This window comes from Manihot esculenta, chromosome 15 (assembly GCF_001659605.2).
Source record: "Manihot esculenta cultivar AM560-2 chromosome 15, M.esculenta_v8, whole genome shotgun sequence".
Lineage (NCBI taxonomy): Eukaryota > Viridiplantae > Streptophyta > Magnoliopsida > Malpighiales > Euphorbiaceae > Manihot > Manihot esculenta.
Genome location: NC_035175.2, coordinates 2895215 through 2915703, shown reverse-complemented (window position 1 = coordinate 2915703; position 20489 = coordinate 2895215). Strand labels below are relative to the sequence as shown.

General features: G+C 33.6%; 2 protein-coding genes across 4 annotated transcripts; both read left to right on the top strand.

The window, feature by feature from the left end:
• The first annotated feature begins 346 nt into the window (after positions 1-346).
• Positions 347-5669, top strand: LOC110602745 (protein WVD2-like 3). Its single transcript, XM_021740340.2, has 7 exons — positions 347-494; positions 3194-3758; positions 3980-4062; positions 4187-4280; positions 4405-4476; positions 4677-4787; positions 5164-5669. Exons 2-7 carry the CDS (start codon positions 3198-3200, stop codon positions 5467-5469), a joined length of 1227 nt encoding a protein of 408 aa, XP_021596032.1. The 5' UTR covers positions 347-494; positions 3194-3197; the 3' UTR covers positions 5470-5669.
• Positions 5670-13153: 7484 nt separating this feature from the next.
• On the top strand, positions 13154-18365 carry LOC110601073. 3 transcript variants are annotated; one of them, XM_021738078.2, is made up of 7 exons: positions 13154-13350; positions 14041-14473; positions 14573-14659; positions 14848-17131; positions 17267-17382; positions 17549-17661; positions 18101-18365. In XM_021738078.2, exons 2-7 carry the CDS (start codon positions 14191-14193, stop codon positions 18206-18208), a joined length of 2991 nt encoding a protein of 996 aa, XP_021593770.1. In that variant the 5' UTR covers positions 13154-13350; positions 14041-14190; the 3' UTR covers positions 18209-18365. The 3 variants fall into 3 exon arrangements, with proteins under 3 accessions (XP_021593770.1, XP_021593769.1, XP_021593773.1); XM_021738077.2 differs by having other exon boundaries at positions 13154-13471; XM_021738081.2 differs by lacking the exons at positions 13154-13350; positions 14573-14659 and having other exon boundaries at positions 13977-14473.
• The last annotated feature ends 2124 nt before the right edge of the window (positions 18366-20489 follow it).

Genomic DNA, 20489 nt, shown 5'->3' with positions numbered 1-20489 from the left:
CCAATTGTTTCTCACATTAACAAATAATTTAGCTTAAAGGGTAACAACTCTATCCATTATTCTTAAGGTTTCATAAAAGGTATATTGTTGTTTAGCTGTTGATATTGGAGTTGTTATTAATAAAAATATATTAATCTTTTATGTACTGTAAAATGAATGAATGTTTAACAAAAAAATATTTTTTTTTGAGTCTCGATAAAATTAAATAAATTAAAAAAATAAAAAAAAAAAAAAAAACAAAGTAAGATTGAGACTATCAAATTCAAAGGTAGAAAAAAGAGTTGTCATCTTTTAAATTTTCAAATTTTTACAGGACGGCGTGAAATAACACCGTAAACACCGACGAGAGGTTATTTGCAAATACTATAAAAGAAGAAAGGAACAGAAACAAACTCGGAAGAAACCGCACATTAACACACACACACCTTGATAAGGCAAATAAAACCAAGCGCAAACTCTGCCCCTCCATTTCTTCTCAGATCGGACCTTATTCCGTGAGTTTTTTTCCCCCTTTTTCTCACCTTCTTCTTCAATCCTTCTCTCTCTCTAGATCTCCTTTTGCATGTAATGTACCTTCTAATTCTTATATATCTACTGCTGCTTTGATCGGTTTTTTCTTCTATTTGATCTGTCTATGGATTTTCCTTTTTTCTTTTATAATTCTGGGTCTGGGTTGGAAAAATGCGGCATCTTTATTTTTTTTTTTCTTTTAAAGCAAATCCACTTTTTTTTTCTCGAGTGTTCAGGCTTGGAAACTGCGTTTAGTTTCTGGGAAAATGTCGGATAGAAAAATTTTTAAGAAATTTTGTAGCTATTTTGATCGGTGGAGTCCTACTGAGCTGAACGCTTATCATCTAGCGTTTTTGTTTTAGTTTCTTGCAACAACTGAATGACGGTTTGTTATTCTAGCTTTCAGTTATAATCCCTTTTTTCTTCTGGTTCTTCATCTGATGATTATTGGTTTTACAAAATTATTACATTAGCTCTTAGCTTGCACATCTGATTTCTGCTATAGGTGGTTGGAGTATTTTGAGTTTTTCAATCGACTATACAATTGGTGAACTTGCAATTTCTCACTTTGCTTTTGCTTGCTTACAAACTGAAATTGTTTTTGCGTGTCTAACTTGGTATTTTCAATTCTTCATAATTACTGGACTAGACTCTGCGCATCTATTGAAGTGCTTGTATTGTATTCTTTGAAAAATAGTGCGTTTATGTGCCTTGTCTATCCCGGTTGTTACGGAAAATAATTCTGTTTACTTTTATTTTTTTCCCTTAAATAATTCCCATAACCTTTCATGCTCGTCGAAGCTATTATGTTTAATATTTCATGTTTTGACATCATTTTTTCCACTCTCCATTAATCTTCTTTTAATCAAAGAGAAACTTCTTGTGGCCTGTGGTATATTTTTGTCATCATTTCTCCTTTTTCCTCACTAATTCTTTTTGGTCAAACAAAAAAATTTCTTCTGCTAACGCAGTTGTCTTTTTTTTTTTTTCTTTTCTTTTTTTTTAATACTTGGTAAAATTAGTATGTGTAATTGTCCATGGATCATTATTTGCTTGGTGATGTCACTAGTTATTTAATTCCTTGGTTTGTAGTATGGTATGTCACATGTTTATATGGCCTGAGATTTTCATCTGCCAAGTTGAAACAACAATATAATCTTGAACTTTCTTGCCTTGCGGCTGTTAAATTTCTCCATTGTAAATCGACTTTTGCTGTCAACATAATTTTTTTATACCACAATTAAATACATCACTCTAAAATAGCAAATAAAGTGCTCTGGATATGTTCTCTTAATTGTCCCTCTTTGTTTTTTTTCCTTTCCCCTAACATTCAATTACTTCCTAATATTTTAATTGGTTATTGTGTTGAAGTTGCAGTTTCTTCAATTGTAGCTTTTCCCTCTCTGGCTGAAAGCTTGTTTCTCTAGTAAACCACGATTATTTGGGGTGTCCATTCATTCTTTATTAAAAAATGTCACATATGCTTTATCATAAAAAAGATGTAGTTTTGTCAAATATACCTCTTCAATCAACTTCTTCAAAGCAAGTGATATTGAGTACCATTTTGCTCCTTTTCCACAGTGCTGTTCTCTAGAAAATAGCAAAGGCTTAGTTGGGCCAATGGGAATAAAACACCAGTCCTAAGTAGTTCATAGGTCCGCAAAGTAATACGCTATTTTCTGGTTATGTATTTTTCAGTAGATTATAACAGTGAAAATCTAAACCTTTCTGCACAATTTGCTATTTAATCTGATTCTTTTTCAATTTTGGTAGCCTGGTCCTAATTTCTCCAGTTTTATCCAAGGCTCAAGATTGGCCTAGGGAAGTATGTTCTTGCTGACATGGCACACCACCTGCTAGTCAAAGTTTACTTTTCCGATTTTGCTTATTTTCTGGAATATTTGGAAATTCTCCAAAAGTTCCAAAGTGCTCTGAGAATTATGAAACCAGAGCAAGACATTCTCAAATATTCCAAATTCTTTCCTTTGAATTGAAAAGACCTTTTTTTTTTTTTGTTTTTCCTTTGGGGAGGGGGAAGATTGTGGCACTTTAGATGGTGTGCTTGTTAGCAAGAACACTTCCCAACAAGTATATTTAGGTCTTGGATAGAAGTGCTGCAAAATTGGAAAATGAGGCTTAAATTGTTAAAATTGAAGAACTGGACTAAATTTCAATTGCATATAATCATTATTATTATTATTATTTATTTTTTCTGTAATTGGGCCATTGTAACATGGTTCTTGCTTTATCCTATTGTCTGCTTGAGTAGCTATAGAACAGATTTAGAACGTTTTGGTGGCATATTCACAAAAATGTTATGAAATGTCTTAATGGTTGCTAGAGAGGTGAAATCACTAGCACTAGATGATTTGTGGTCATTTAATATTAATTTTGAAAGAAGCCTTGATATGGTAATAATGTTGCTTAATTTGTCACATAAGTTCATGGATCCAAACCCAAAAAATAGGCTTCTCCCAGTGCAAGCAAAAGGTTGCATACATCTATCCCTTATAGAGCTTGCAATGTAGGAAGCCTTATGCATTCGGACACACTTTTTACATTGATCCTGCCTATAAAAAATTTACTAAGAAGAAAGGTATTAAAATACTAAGAATTTTTCATGCAAGATATGTGAATGATACCCGATTTCATGTGACTGTGATGTTTGTATTTCTTGTTGCAGTGCAATGGGAGTAGAAGTAACAGATATATGCATGGACAAGGAGCCAGATTGTGTCATAGTTTATTCAAATGGTGTTTCCCATGATTTAGATCATGAAACTGTTCCCAGTCATCATGATGGTCTAGAGTCCTATGAGCCTATCAATGGTGTTCCTGAGCCTGAGGTTCAGAGTTCAGAGGGGAGCCCTGAAGCAAAGGAATATGAAGTAAAGGAATGTACTACTGAAATCTCAGTTGAGACTGCTGAAATACCCCATGATGAGAAAAGTAATGAGCAGTTAAGCTCAAAATTTGAGAATGACTTAAAAGAGGAAAAGGTCAAGTCAGGAAAAGAGAAAACAAAGGACAATAGTAAGTCTCAACCATGCAGGAAGCTTGCATCAAAAGCTGCTTCTGGAGTTGTTCGAACAAAACACACTGTTCCTCAGCCATTTGCTCTAGCAACTGAAAAGCGTGCTTCATCTGGAACTCGTCCTACTGGTTCTGAACTTGATGCCCCTGCTACTGTGGATAACGCATCCAATGCAAACAATGTGCTACGTCCAAACACTACAAAGCAGAATCAGGTAACTGCTGAGGCCTAGAATGGACGTCTAATTGTAGTTATGTCAATTCAAAATTAAATGTAAGCTTGTTGAGAGATTTTGCAGCACAACTTTTAGATTAGACATCTGCCAGAAAATTAAGTAGAAGTAGGAAATTTTGGTTATCATGATGCTAATATAATCTAGTGCTTGAAAATTTGCATTGTTGATAGTAAAAATAAAATTTGAAGTTTTAACTGCAGCCCCTTGGAGTATCCAGAAAGCCATTGCAGCCAAAAAACAAGAAGCATCCTGATGAGGAGGATAATTGTTCTGTTACTTCCATGTATCCTGTTCCTACCAGCAAATTTTATTTGACATAGTGTTCTTGCTTCCAATTTTTGTGCCACTGCCACCTCTCTAGCTTACTCTCTGTTTTGAAATTGATTTAATTCCTTGACTGTTTATAGTACTGCAGCATCTGCTCCAACTAATAAGTCCAGGACAACTGTTGCATCAGCTCCAGTATTTAGATGCTCTGAAAGAGCGGAGAAACGGAAGGAGGTATTCCCTTTATCAGTGTGTTTCATGAGGGGTCGAGTTTTGACTTAACTATTAAAGACAATCATTTTGTGCTCCAAACTTAACTGAATGAGATGCAATGTGTTTGTCATTCTATCAATTTTAGTTTTATTCAAAGTTAGAGGAGAAGCACCAAGCATTGGAGGCTGAGAAAACCCAAAGTGAAGCAAGGATCAAGGTAAAATATTCAAGCATCCCAAAATAAAGTTAGAACTCTAATTCTAAGTGTTAATCCCTCCCTCTCTCTCTCTCTCTCTCTCTCTCTCTCTCTCTCTCTTCATGTCTTATTACAAGTAATTCATGTTTGGCTGCCAAGGTAGATGATTCTGACATGTTATCCTCACATCCATATTTTTGTCATTGATCCCAAAATGTTAGGAAGAAAAGGAGGCAGCGATCAAGCAACTAAGGAAAAGTTTGTTGTTTAAGGCTAACCCGATGCCAAGTTTCTACCATGAGGGACCACCACCTAAGACTGAACTAAAAAAGGTATTGTTAACTGGTTTATTTCCTTCTGTTAGCTGGTGTATTCAGGTACTTGTTTCTGCAAAGTCAATTACAACATGGTTTCTTCTCAATGTTGGCATATATTGAAGGAAATAAATGTTTACTAACAGAATCAAATGAAAAGTATTATTGCAAAATTTATTATGTAATTGGTGATAAACATCTTTCTATCAATCTTTGTATTAATTCCTGCTTCCACCAACCCGTGCTAAATCTGACCTAAGTTAATTAAAGTAGTTTCTTCTCTATTTTGGCATATATTGAAGGAAATTAATGTTTACTAATAGAATCAAATTACTGAAGAGTATCATTGCAAAATTTATTATGATATTTCTACTGAGCTCTGCGTTAATGCCAGCTTCCACCAACTCGTGCAAAATCCCCAAAGCTCGGCAGAAGGAAGAGCTGCGGTGATTCAGCAAATCCATCTATGGAAGATATGGTTAAAGGAGATTGCGGTGAGGGAAATTGTCAGAGCCTGGATAGTTACAAAGAAGAAACCTGCACCCCAGTTTCTACCAACGGAAAGGACCAGCATAACACCCTAAATGGTCATGCTATTTGGAAATTAAAAGATGAACATGACCAAGCGGAAGAGGTAAACATGTCAATTCCACCTGTCGTAAACGGACACAGTAATTCAAGCATCGATGTTGAATATTAACTTATTAAGTTTGTGTTGAGTCCTTATTTATAAGAGTCAAACCCAATGTTGCCCTTTTGTGACTCATGTGAAGAATGTGCTGCTTCCTGCTTGTTCCCTTTTTAACATGCAAGGACTTGTTGTTGTGATTGTGTAATGTATGAAGTGTAAATTTCCTGTAAGTTATATTATCTATATAAAGCTTCCCCATTTTTCGGTAAGCCTTTTGCATTTTAGCACTATTGTTGAGTAATCTTATTATGCTAGGGAAAATTCCAACCTTTTTTTGTCCGAGATTGATAAAAGACTGTACATTTGTGCATTCAATACAAAAACAGAAAAAACTGTGTTGTGGGGAAAATAGAAAACGGCCCTAGCTGCAGTATCAGGGGCAAATTGTTTAATTCAATGAAGAAAGTGTGCTCTAATTATCTGCTTGATAGTGCAAGTCATCTGTAACTAAGAAAGCGAATATAAAGTTATGGTAGAGGGTCCAGTTGTGGTGAGCTTTATTAGAGTTGAAATTTGTGCTCTTATTAGAAATCTGTTCCACATAATTATGGTAAGTGTCATCATGAAAAGTTCTTAAAGCAAAAGCAAGAAAGATGACCAAAGAGCATAAAGCACCCGTTGTTTGAAGCGTTTTTAGCAATCAAACAGCAAAAGATTACTTTCTAATCACTCTGTGCCCCATTTGTGTTAGCAAATGACTTGCATTTAAATTGACTACGCCTGAAGCTCTTTGATATTTCACTGCTTGTTCCCCATTTGTTGTGACATTCACACAACATATGTTGCCTAACACTTCAAACTTCCAAACCCCTTTTACTTAATCTGTATATGATTCTCACGTCTTTTTCTATTTTCACTAAAACATGTAGTTCAACCATGAAAAATAATTTAGGGTAATCTCCTGCTAAAATTCATTGTCAAACTATAGCAATTTAGTCGATTATGTTTTATTTTTTATAATAGTTTAATCCATATGGTTTTAATATTTTATAACAATTTAGTCTTTTTTATTTAATTTAATTTTTTTAATTTATGATTTATCTAGATTAAGGGGAAAATATTTGTAAATTTTGTACTATGTACGGGATGAGAAGTTATTGGCTTGGATATTGTTTTAATTGACTGAAATATTATTTGTAATCGCCTTTTATTTTTGGTACCATATCATTCAAATCCTAATCCAGCAGAATCACATTCAAAACATTGAAATTGCTTATGTAAATAAATTTCTGATAAGTTTTTCTTTTTTACGGATAAAGAGAGACAGACAGACTGACACAGTGAAAACACGGCTTAATTCATAAAAGCACAACACTCTATCAATGTGACGAATTTATCATCAAAATTGATGAAACCCAAACCCACCATGTTAAATTGTTTATGGTGTGTCTGCCACACTCACACCAATGGGTTAAGCAAAAAACAGAGGCGAAGCAATTTAGAATTTTTAATTTCAAATATTCATATAGCTAGCTCATTGGAGTTGCTCCCAACGTCGTGTAAAACTTAGGATCTGGTGGATATTTCTGGAACAAACACCTGGTCTTCTGCGACTCTCACGAACCCAAATTCTAAGAATATTTTTAAAACTATTATTCAAATAATTGGTTACAACCCTGGCTCAAGGTAATATAATTGGTTACGTTTTCTAGTAATGTACTAATGATTTCACATTTCTTTTCTCAGGATCATCTATAAGCAATGATCATCAACATCAAAATTCCCCTCAGCTCCCTTTAGATCCTGATTTACAAGTGGCCTTAATTTCCTCCACCAAGCTACAAGTCTACACCATTTTCAGTCCTTGATGTACTCATAGTCCTTGGAATACAGGGTGTGTTTATGTTTGTGGTATTTGATTTCTGTAGCCATTATAGGGATGTCAATTTAAAGACAGCAAGCAAAGTGAAGACTTGGCTACACAAGACAAGCTAAGAGTGATGATCAACACTGTGTGAAAAGCATGCGAGAGAGTAGAAAGTAGGACTCTATCTCTGATGTCAATCTGACCCACATAAAGATAATCTCACTCTTTTTCATCCTCACGTATATAAGGGCCCATGAAAACACAATGCATGGCTAAATCAAAATGCAACAGTCTCTCTTTTATCTTTCTTTCCCTTTCTTTCTCCCTCTCCTTTCTCTCTGGTTTATGCACAGTTGAGGGGAATGCTGTCTGGTTCGAGACCATTCACTTGGAACATATTCAAACAGCTACTGAATGATCTCGGACCAGGCTTCATTCCCCCCAACTCAAGAGAAGCCCTTTATGGAGATTGATAGATGCTTTTGCTTCATACCATGCTGTCTTCTCTTTCAAGTCTTGCCAATATTTTCATCGTGTAAGTATCTGTTCTAATGCTCAGCCTTTTTATGTTTCCTTCCCTTTTCTTCCCCCTATTTGCAGTTGAAGTCCCTGATTTAAATCAATAATACATCGGTTATATGTTAAAGTATAGAATTGGAAAAATGATTTTATTTCTCCTTGATCAATGTGCACCTTCAGTTCCTCTGAAATTGCAACCAAGAGTACCTTGAATCTTATTATTGAAAATGCTTAGAAACAGGTTATTTCTTCCAAGTAGAATAAGTCCATATATAGATATAGAGTAAATGGAATTTTGCCTACTCTATAAAGAATCAAGTTCTTTGTGTTGACCACTAATATAGGAGATTTATGAAGACGACACTAGATAAAAAGAACATGTACGTGGATATTCATCCAGCTTATGAGAAACAATAAGTCAAAAAGAAAAAGTATATTTTCGTTAGAGGAATTTGTGGCACACAGTTCTTTCATTCTCTACTCTTAAGAAAATGGAGGCATGTAATAGACCATTGAAAAATCAAATTTTCTTGGAGTTTGGTTTCAAATGCCACCCAGGCCCCGAGCACTTATGTATTCTCCACTGTTTTTCTTGGTTTTTACCAAATTCGTTGAAAATCAGAAACGGGTAGGAGAGATAGTGTAAAAAATCTGACTGGAAAGAGAAAACAATAAAAGGGAAAAATAAAGTTGAGTTCCATCTTTTTGTGGTTGAATTTTTTACCAAATTGGCTTTGCTTGCAGAGAGTTGCAAAGAATATTGAAGCGTTTGTAGCTTTTCACTTTATGATTTATTGGTGTTGCATGAGGAGAGAGATTCTGTAGGAGTACCAACCATAAAAATGAGCTTTGAATTTTACTCCTTTTTCACTTCATCAAGACTGCAACCATAATAAATCCAGGGCCCTTAGTCTTAGCCCATTCCTCACTTTTTAATGTGGTGTGGGTCAGTTTTCTGCATGAATATAGCTCTATGTATGTGGGATCATCTTCTTGCTACTTAGCTCATGCACTGATTTACAACCATTTGGCCATGGTGGCACAGATTGTCACATCCCATGTGGGTTCATCTGCATGAGTGGAAATAGCTCCATGTGGATGTATTTATAGCTTTGGCTTACAAGTACAGACATAAATAATACATGTTATCATTCTTGTCCACTGCGAAAAAAACAACAAAGGAAGAACAGAAGCAGAAGGAGAAGAATAGAGTTGGGAAACAATCTTTTGTCTGATTGTTTTTTATAATAAACTATCACGGTGGACAACTTGATGAGAAGACTATAACCAAACCGTACGGAAGAAATTATAATATATGACGTCATTTTGCAGCCACTAAGATTCTATCGGTAATTGTACTTTCCAATGTGATCAGTTTGATTGGATTCATTTGCTTAAGAAAATGTTGATTGATTTATGTTTGTAATTAGCTCGTCTATTAAGTTGTTTATATAGATTCATATATAAACTTAATTTATTATTTTTCTAAAAAAATTATTAATGAGATTTTTTTTTATAATTTAAATAAATTACACAAAAATTTCGACAAACAAATTTAACAAAATTTATGCGAATTGAATTTAAAATATTTAAAATTCGATTCTACTGTATTTAAACTTATGATCTCTCTCTGTCTGTCTGCCGTATAAGACATAAGAGTATTCAAAAGAGAACCCAAAAACTTCATCTCTGTGTTTGATAAAGCCATCATCAATATAAATCCAAACCCAAGCCTCAGATTTTTCAATTGAACACTTTTGTGGGTTGCATGTGCGGGCTTCGGGCCCAAGCCCAACTACATAAACCAACAAAACGCCTAAAATTACATGGACCCACTCTCTTAGATTTCTTTTTTTTTTTTTTAATGTGAATTAAATAAGGTGAGAAAATTTGAACAAATTTCAAAATAAATATTTAATATATAGTTGTTAAACTCATATAGCTTATATAAATTTACTTCTGAATTTACATAGTGATGTGAGTTTAGTGGTTTTTTTTTTTATTGTGATGTGATTGGTTGCTTCTAGAGTATCCAATAATCTCTCAAATTTTTATTATATAAAAAAAGGTAAAAAAAAACTTAAAATTATTGCATAAATTTTAATTAAAATTTGAAAAACCGAAAAAATAACTTTTCTATTTTCTATTTAAAAAATTGTATATATATATTATTCTAATTCTCTCATAAAAGTTTTTTCAAAAAACTACTTTAACTTTTTACAAATTACCAATTAATATTTGTAACATGAAATAAGTATTTACTATTGTATTTATATATACTTTAAAATTTCTCACTGAAATTTAAAACTTTATAAGAATTCAATTTAATTAATTAATTTATATTTAAAAATACGGTAAGTAAAAGAATTTAATTCTTTTAATTAAAAAAATAATTAATTTAAATAACTTACATAAAATAAAAATAATGGAATTGTGTGGTAACTAAACCTCAATTTTTATGGTTCAATAATTTCTAGAAAAGCAAAATAAAATGCTAACCGTACTCTTTTATAATGGAATGGATTGAGTGTGAAATAAGGGACCCATATATTTGAACTTTATATCATCATTCAACAACTTGAAATGAAAGATTAATCACTTAATTGTTTTGTGGTGTAGTCTTACGTACAATTTTATTTATTTATTTATTATGTTAAACTAAATCAAATCTAATGAAACAAAAATCTACATGGGTTTAATATAATTTTCTTTTACTTACAAAATAAAATTATATATACTGTTAATAACAATAAAACATAACTATAACTATTAAATCTTTTAATTCATATAACTATTAATTGAAAGGAGGAGGTAAGTGTAACGGTTCAGTTGAAACTAACTAGATAAATTTTGAATTTACTTTACATTTGTTCCAAAATGAATAACTCAAATTATTTAATAGTTTCGTATTAATTATTATATGTAATTTTATTTTTTCCATAAACGGATGATATAAAACATTTTAATTTTTTCTTTGCGACGTTTTTATCGCAAATAAATCGAATACAATTATTAAATCAAAACCGAATCCTCGATTATTATATTTTTTTGTGTTTCAGGCGACTCCACCTCGTCTCGCCCCACTAGTTCCATATAATTTTTTTGACTTAGGATAACTCTGATATCAATTATAACAATTCAGTCCAAACTAATCTAAATAATTTTTGGATTCATTTTTCAATTGACCCAAAATGGTTAATTGAAATTATTTAATAATTTTGTACTAGTTATAATATACAATTCCATTTTTTCGTAAACAAACGTTTTAGTAAGTCTCGAAGATAAAGTTTAGCTATTGCATCTACAAAAGTATTAAATTGACAAAAAATACGGTAGAAAGAGATTTGATAGAGATTAGCGAATTTATCTAAAATGGCTGCTATCGTGGCCCTAATATCCCATGATAAATTAGATTTTGTACAATGTAAAGTATCATACACAACTGTAGAATTTGTTGTACACTCAATTACCGTAAAACCAGCTTTAGATGCCAATTTGATCACTGCTAGCACAACTCGAGCCTCTCCTACTATAGCAAATGAATACTAAACACGTCTAACAATACCATGCACAATGATCCATGCATTATTAAAAGTAACCACAACAATAGTAACAGATGAAAACTGATCTTTCCATGCAACATCACAGTTGAGCCTAATACTTTCTCGTGAGGGCGGACTCCAGGCAACATGAGAGGATGTACAATGTTAAAAGTGGGAAAAATCAACAAAAACAACACTCTGTTATAACTGCCTAAAATCAACAAAGACACATGATGACATAGCAATAGGATCCAGCTATATGGAATAAAAAAAAACTCTATTTCTATCCCTCCATATATATCATAAGGTGAGTGTGACCAGGGTGAAAAGCAAATGACCATCCATCTCCAATTGAAACCTCTTCTACGGAGTTGCCTACCATGACATAAAACTAGGAAAACTAACAAGATTCGGTTTATAACTACAGGGACTAAAAAACCAAACTGTCCGAACATGTGGACACCAAAAGAAAATATATTATAAGGTTTCAAGTTGAGATTGACAAATGGGACATAGAGGATTATGCAGGACGAAGAAGTCATCACGAAAAAATTTTTTATTTAGGAGAGACTTGGAGAGACCATATACCCTTCCAAATATCTGGATTGACAGTAGTAGAAGAAGAAGGTTGAAGCACAATAAGCTGGCTAATTGAACAATGCATTAAAAACCTATAACCAGAATATATTGGCTATTATGCACATAACGCCATACAAGAGAATCTAGCGTACCAAAAGGAGCCATTGAGACAAAGAGAATAGTTATTGTCTATTGACGAGGAAAGAAGTACTTCACCGGCTGATAATTCCAATTCAAGGTACTATGACCAATTAAGTCTGCTACCATAGTAATACCAATCAGATAATTAGCTGGACTATTCAGCAATCCGTTCTGCAATTTGAAACTATTCAGCATTGGGACAAAGAGAATAGTAATACCAAGAGGAGCCATTGGGACAAAGAGAATAGTAAGACCAATCCATTATGCAATTTGAAACTATTCAGCCAAGGCACCCAAAGATTTTACCAAATACTAGTGTTCATATCATCTCCAATATTCATGCACACTCCCTTCTGAAGAACTTCTCTAACAATTATAAACTTTGCCATATTCACGAACTACGCGGCTTATGGGTAGCTGCTAAAAGGAAGATCGTGAAAAATATACTCCTTTTAAAGCCTGAATCCATAAGCTAGTTTGATTATGAAGAAGCCTCTAGCACTGTTTTGCTAAATAAATTAGACTGAAGTTTATGAAATTTCTAAAACCTAAGCTACCCCAAAAGAGTAACAGGAACATGGCCAACTAATCCGGTGAATCTTTCTGGACTCTTCAGTACCATCCTATCAGAAAATTTTAGTTAAGAATTAGTTAGGGTATTGAAAAATTGTCATAGAGTAAATAGAGATAACAGATAAACCGACCGGATCATTGTAGCCCCGCCAACTTGAGATAGAAATTTCTATTTTCAAGCCTCAGTCTTTGAAAGGATTCTATTTTCTACGCCAGCCAAAGCTAATATTCTAAAATCACTGGTGGCTTCAAATACTTATCAAAAGGAAGGTATTCTTGCATATGAAACCCATAGAGAAGTTCTTGCTTAAAGACATTAGGAGTATTGGGAGTGAAAAAAGAATAATTAAGTAAAAGAGCTGCTGGGGCCCAAAAGAATCATGAATTTTGGAGCGTAACGGAGATAGCACGAAAGATGCAGAATTCTTTTCGAATGACGTAAGAGCAAAACGCTCTAAGTTGCCTTGCCAACATTAATAATGCATAAAAAATCATTCTTGTTAAGCTCAAAATTCAAAAGTGGTTCTCTAATAATTTAGAATTCCATCTTTTGAGAGGGAAATGATTGAACAAAGAAACTGGTGACAACGTGAGATGAAGGGATACTATAGGCATGGATAGTGTCCACGTGGTAAGTCCTGCACCTCATGCCTGAGAATCTAAGCAACAGCTACAACTCCTCCATGTAACTGCTGTGTCAGGACGCATTGCATTCCAGCCTCTGCTTCTGTAACTCTCTTTCTGTCCCTCGCACTTCATATCCTATAGTGTCCTGTTTCTTGTTATGGGATGCACTGGTATTTCGCAAGTTCTGCTTTCTGTGCATGATACAGGAGTATCGGAGTAGAAGGCACGTTCCATTTTCCAGGGAATTTAACGACAAAATATTTTTTTGCTGTAACTTGCTTCTGTTTGAATTTTCATGGTGTTTTTTTTTTCCAATATTTATTTTCTATATTGGCTTCATTAGATTCTTTTTGTGCTCCAGATGATTTGCGATCTTGATTATTCTTTTCTGGGATGCATTTGTGGAAGATCAAATACCATCCAGTCTTTTTCCCTTTGCTGTCGAAATTGGATTTTTTTGTTGTTGTTGTTGAGATTATTTATCTGGGTGAATTATATATTGTGCGTTTCTCTGTATGCCATGCAATGATGGATTTATTACATTAGGATTTTCTTGAAAGGAACTGATAAGTTTCTGTAGGATTAGGGATCGTAATCATAGTTAAATACATCTCACAATTTTCCACATTCAATTTCTCAGTAACATAAATACTTCTTATTTTACACCCAGTATTTGGAAACCTTCTTCCATATTAATAAATATTGATTCTGATGTTTTATGTAGACAGATTTTTCGTGTTTAGCGCCATGGAGAAGTCTGACTTTTTGACCTGGACCTCATTGGCATTTCAGGATTGCCTACTGGAGGATTTATTCAACAAAGAGGAATGATGGTAACTACACAGAAATAAGCCTTGCTTTGGGTTATTCCAATCAGTGCATTCAGAGAGTTTGAACAATGATGATCCAGGTGCAGTTGCAAATGCAGCTTCAAGGATAGACATGACATTTGTGGCCACTGACACTCTGTCTGAACTGGTTTGGTATCCACAGAAAGGTTTGAGGCTTAGATGTGCTGATGGTAGCATCTCCAACAAAAATGGCTCTCTTTTATGGGGTATAGTGCCTGCCAATACGGCAAGTGGGTTAAGTTCTGATATGCCAATCTCGAATACTCAAAAAGCTACCAGCAAAAGAAATTTTATGGCATCTCTGGCAACATGTAATCTAGGAAGTGAAGTTTCTGGAGGAGATGATTCCACTAGATTTCCTACAAGCGATGCAGGTACCATAAGAAGTGTAATGCTGAGTTTGAACCTATGATATCTAATATTGTACATTCCAAATCTGCATCCTGAATTACTGAACACCTCTTATTTGGCAGCAATTGGTGATCCAGCTGAGGAAATGAAAAATGCAATGAACATTTCTTTTCTGCAGCGAAAGGATACAAGAAATAATAAAGGGGAAGGTATACTCAATGTTTAACCAGCCAAAAATGCAGTTTGCCTGTGATGTAAAGCGAGATAATATTAGTTTTTCTTTCTTCTCAAATGTGGCTTAATTCTCAGTGTATCGGAAGATACTGAAGCTTTATATTGTGATGTTCTCATGCCTGACTGCAGTGGCATTTTTTTTTCTTCTTGTCGATTGAAACAGGCAAACCCAGGCTGCTTGTGGCAGAAAATAATCGAACACGTAATGAACATATTGGCAGGGCTGCAAATGGCAATGATGGGAATCATGCATTAGGAATGGAAATTGCTTTGACCTCTGAAATTCGTAGCGCCAAAGAATGTGAAGCTTATGATACCAAAATGCAGAATGCAGGAAAAGGACATGAGGAATCGCCTTCAATTATACGAAAAGAACGCAAAAATAAGATTGTCGTGAGCCACCCTCCCGGAATTTTTCCCTTGGAAAAATTGGAGTCAGGTGATGAGAATGATGTTGCCGCTCCGCATAGTGAAAATATCTGTGGTCCGACAACTGAGATTTTAGCTTTGGATTATGCTGGTAAAGCTGAAAATGAGACTCAGCTGGATGATGAATTATTTCCTGTAGACAAGACTCTTGCTGTTAGACAGTCTACCACAAAAAGCAGAATCCAAAATTTGAAAGGAAAGTCTAGGGCTTTATCTGATGGAGATGCAAATGAAATGATGTTCAACGAGGAGGATAACAGCCATGAGAGTGTTGAAAGCTGTAACAGTGCTGGGCTATTTCCAACAGGAAAAAGGAGATGGAACTTTGAGCAACAATTGATTGTAGGGAGCAAAAGAGTGAAACGGCAAATTCAAGAAAGTCCTAGTTCTTCATCACTGATTAAACAAGATAGCTCATTCATGTATTGGATCTCAAACATGACGAAGGGGTTCTCGAAATCAAGTGAAGGCGGGGTACCTTCTTTTTCTCCTGCCCTTGAAATTCTCAATCGTGGACCTGAGAATCCTGATCAGGTTCTTATCACAAGCAAAACAAACAACGATCCTGGGTGCAGAATTACAGGATTTCAATCCATTTTTCAATCGCTTTTTTGCCGAAAGACAAAGTTTCAAGAAGCTGTCACTTTGAATGTTGATCATCCAACAGAAGAATTGAAAGAACTTGAGCTGGATAATAAGATATGTGATTTGGATGCTACTCCAATTGCTTGTAGTATGGTGACGGGTAATATTTACAAAAGGTTTCTGCCATCAAACGATGAGTTCAATGTGTCTACATCTGGCAATCGAGAGACTCCTGTGGTTCACTCTCACGATGTATCTATGAATTTTGCTGCCACTCAGGAAAACAACCGGGGTAACTCTACAGTGAACAAACATTCATGCAATTTGGCAACTAGTAGGGAGAAAGGTGGAACAAGCTTCAGTAGTTCTCAGGGCAAACATAAGACAAACAATGTTGAGAAAATTGATCCTGAACTGCCATTTGAAGGAAATACAGCCTCTAATTTTGACCCCATTGGTGACCCTTTGGAAAGTTTGTGGATAGCTCGGTTTACTCCAAAACCTTCTGGTCTTTTGCTGAACCAGGATCCTTCCAAAAGAAGTGCTGGTGAGGCTCTCAACTGGTCTTCTGATGGCCACAGGCAGAAACCTCAATTGCAGAGTCCTCTTGGTACTTTTGGTGAACATGAAAATGAAGAGCTACTGCAGGTGCTTAATAGTGGTTCTGTTACTAAGGCTCCATTTTGCGCCTACAAGATCAAAGCACGCTACAACTATAAGTGCATACATAAACTGAAGCCCATCTTAGCTTCTCCAAGATTCGAAAATTCCGAGGCAATGGCTTCTCTCTTTGCAAGGAGATTGGATGCCCTCAAACACTTCATGCCATCAGATGAACCATATAATGCAGCTCTTGCAACTACGACCTGCTTTTTTTGTGGCATAAAGGGTCACCATTTGCAAGAATGTCCAGAGATAACTGATACTGAGCTTGAAGATCTTCTGAGAAATATGAATTCATATAATGGGGTAAAAGAAATGCCTCGTGTGTGTATTAGATGCTTTCAGCTCGATCATTGGGCCGCTGCCTGTCCTAGTGCATGTTCAAGAGTAAGGAATCAAGCAGAAAGTGATGCTTCTTTTGTCAACCATTGTGGTCCAAGCAAAATGCAGCTTAATGCGAGAATTGAAGACAATGCAATGCAAAAACATATCGCTGCTGGTCCACTTACAATTTGTGATAGAAATGATTTTGGAATGGAGAGAGATCTGAATTTAACCTGGAAATCGAACGAAGCTGCTAATTCTGGAGAAATGAAACTGAATGTCAAATTTTTGGGTGATGAAATTGCTTCAAGTTCCAGGGAGAAAAAGTTGAAAGAAAACCTAATTGAACCTGTATATGAAACTCTCAATGCCGAAATTTCTGATGTACCGAGGGGAATCATTGATGCCATAAGAATGCTTCATTTGTCGAGAACAGATATTCTCAAGTAAGCACATCAAACTAATAAATATCCTTGGTGAATTCATCTTCCAAACCAGTTTTTGATGAGAACTTCCTATTCCTTTTATCACCTAGAAACTTCTGCTGATTATCTTGTTATTCTATGTTGAATGGGAATCAGATGGACAAACTCCCACATGTCACTCTCACATCTAGACGGTTTTTTCCTGCGTGTGCGGCTCGGGAAGTGGGAAAAGGGGCTTGGAGGAACTGGATACTATGTAGCTTGCATTACTGGTATGGCTAAAATCTTGCACTCCATAACCCCTTATATCGAGTTGAATTGGTAGATGATTTTTTCTCATTTCTTATCAAAAAATTTTGTTTAGAAGGCAAATCATCAAGTGCTAGTAATTCTCAGAGTCTCATCTTGCAATTATTTTCCCTTTGTTTGAGTGCACAGGAACAAAAATGGAGAATTCGCCGCAAAATTCCAAAAAATGTATTGCTGTGAATGTAGGAGGGATCAAATGTCTGGTTGAAAGTCAACATGTCTCCAACCATGATTTCCTTGAGGTGAAAAATCGGAATTTCATTTCTGACATGTTGCTTCAAATGCTGCTCCCTGTGAATTTTGTCTAAGCTAATAGCTCAGAGATTGAACTTTGATCTATTTATTTGTGAGTTGAGAATATGATATTCATCCATAATTATCTTATTTCGTAATAATATTTTTTTAATCGATTTAAATAATTTTTTAAAAATAATTCATTTAAATTATCAATATTAAAATGAGTAAGTAAACACTTTTGAGAAGTAAATATTTATTAAAAATATTATTGCAAATAAAATTTAATTTTAATGAGTTTGAAAATATATGTAATTATGCTAAAAAATATTGTTCAGCGGAAGTAAAAAAAAAATTAATCTAAATTATCTAACAGCTTTTAAATCGGTTGGGTATAAGCATTTATTCCGCATTATTTTTGGTTGAACTTGTGGTTGAATGTTGCAGGATGAGCTGGTGGCATGGTGGTCTGCTACCTCAAGGAGTGGTAGCAAATTGCCTTCTGAAGAAGAGTTAAGATTGAAAGCTGCTGGAAAGAAAATGCTAGGGTTTTAGGCATAAATCAATTGCAGATGATAGATCTGTAGTTTTGGATCCCTGCTTCCACATTTATTTCATAATTGATGCCAATGTGAGCAAAGTTCTCTTTGCACGTGAACTTATTATTTTATTTCATCTTATTCTTCTTTATTTTGAGTTTGTTGTTATCTTGAATTCACGGCTATTATGACCCGAAAGCTCTCTGCTTGAGGAAGATGTGCAGTGCAGATCCTGCGATCCAGTGGTGTTGCTGCTTCTGCAATAAATACTTTCATGTCCTTTTCTTGTTTTTGTTTTTTCCGCTCTTGTATGGGTAGGTACAAGCGCTAGAGGATTTGCATTACGAGAGACGAACTCTTCATGTCCTTTTCTTGTTTTTGTTTTTTCCCCTCCTGTTTGGGTAGGTACACACGCTAGAGGATTTAAAAACTATTTTTAATTAAATTAATTAAGTCACCATTTTTATATTTAAAAACTATTTTATTGTATTCATAAATTAATTTAGAAGGTATGTAATTATAGATAATAAATTGTGAATGAAATGAATAAACCCTACATGATGATAATTAATTTGTTAATTTTTTAAATTATATGATTTAAATAGTTATTTTAAAAAATACACAAATTAATATATAAATTTCATTGAATTAAATAGAATATAAAAAAATATTTTTTAAAAATACACTTTGGTGTGATACATTTATATTATATTTTTCTTTTTTTTGAAAACCTGTAGCACATGATATAAACCCATTGATTTGATGGCAGCAATAATTATGAGCAGAAAGATTAACTGATTGATTTTTATGGTAGATAATTATGAGCACAAAGATTAAAGAATTCCCACAAACCAAAAGGTGGAAAAAGAGAAGAAAAAGAAATCCCTCTTCTATTCCACTGCTTAAAGAAGACTATAATTTATTCTCGTTCGAATTTGAATTTAAATTTAAAATATTTTAATTTTGAAAATTAGTTTAAATGCTGATATGATATTTAAAATTAATTAAAAACTATTTTTAATTAATATAAATTATATTTTAATTATTAAAATTAATTTAACATATAATTTAGTCTATATATTTATAATTTTTATTTTATTAATAAATTAATTCATTTAATTATAATTCATTCATATATTTTTATAAATTATTATCTAAATATTATAATAGTATACAAATAAATACTTAATTTTTACAAACTAATTTTTCATATTTATTAAAAAATTAAATAAAAATATTAGTACAATAAATTCATTTATATTTAAGTCAGGATTTTTCTGTAACAGTCCTACCCGGTTATTTAATTAACCGAACCGGAGACATTACATTTTGTAACATTTTCTTATTTTTCCTTTATTTTATATCATGTAAATCATGATTTTTTTTTTTACCAAAAATCCGCCAGAGTTTCCCCTAAAATATAGACTTAATTCCACCTGTAAATAGTAATATCACACTTCTATTAATCTTAACACATAAACTTATACTAATCATCCATATTTACATCAAACTTAAAATATTTAAAAAAAAAAATCTAATACCAACCATATACAACTTCATCTCTAAAACTTTATGTACATGTCATATTTCTAAAATCAAATTCATATAAAAATTTACAAAATATACTCCAGGATAGTGAATGATGTAACTCTGACTGGGTTGAAGCAAATATTGCTCTACTGTTCCTTGAATCTACAGCCTGCGCGAGGAAACATAAATTCCTAGGTGCTAAGCAATTTACTTAGTGATGCTCAGCTTTTTTTTTAATAAAACATTTAAATCAAAAGTCATTTAATAACATTAATTCAAACAAATGACAAATAGCTATATAAAAAATAATTTGAAATACTATAAATCATATTATTAATTCACATAAATATATATATTTTAATTTCATAATCATTTTCTTTTTCTTTATCATGTAAAAAATTTTATTTTCTCTTAATACTTTTATTTATTTATTATTTTTCTGTTGGCCCCTATAAATTTAAATGGGACTGTTAAGTCAGATAAGAAAACTATAACTGTAAGGCACAAAGTGCCAAATAACTGTATGGCTCAAAAACCGATTCTATAACTGTAAGATATCTCATTGTATCTCAAGAATCAGTGTAACTGTAGTGCAGTACTGCAAGATCTGTATATGGTATGTCACACTCTTAAATTAACTCACAATACCCACCAAATTCACTAGGGCCGGACTTTGAATAATTTATACATTTAATCAGGGGGACAAAAACTATCAATACAGTGTAACTGTCAATTATTTAAACTATAATATTTTATCATAATACAAC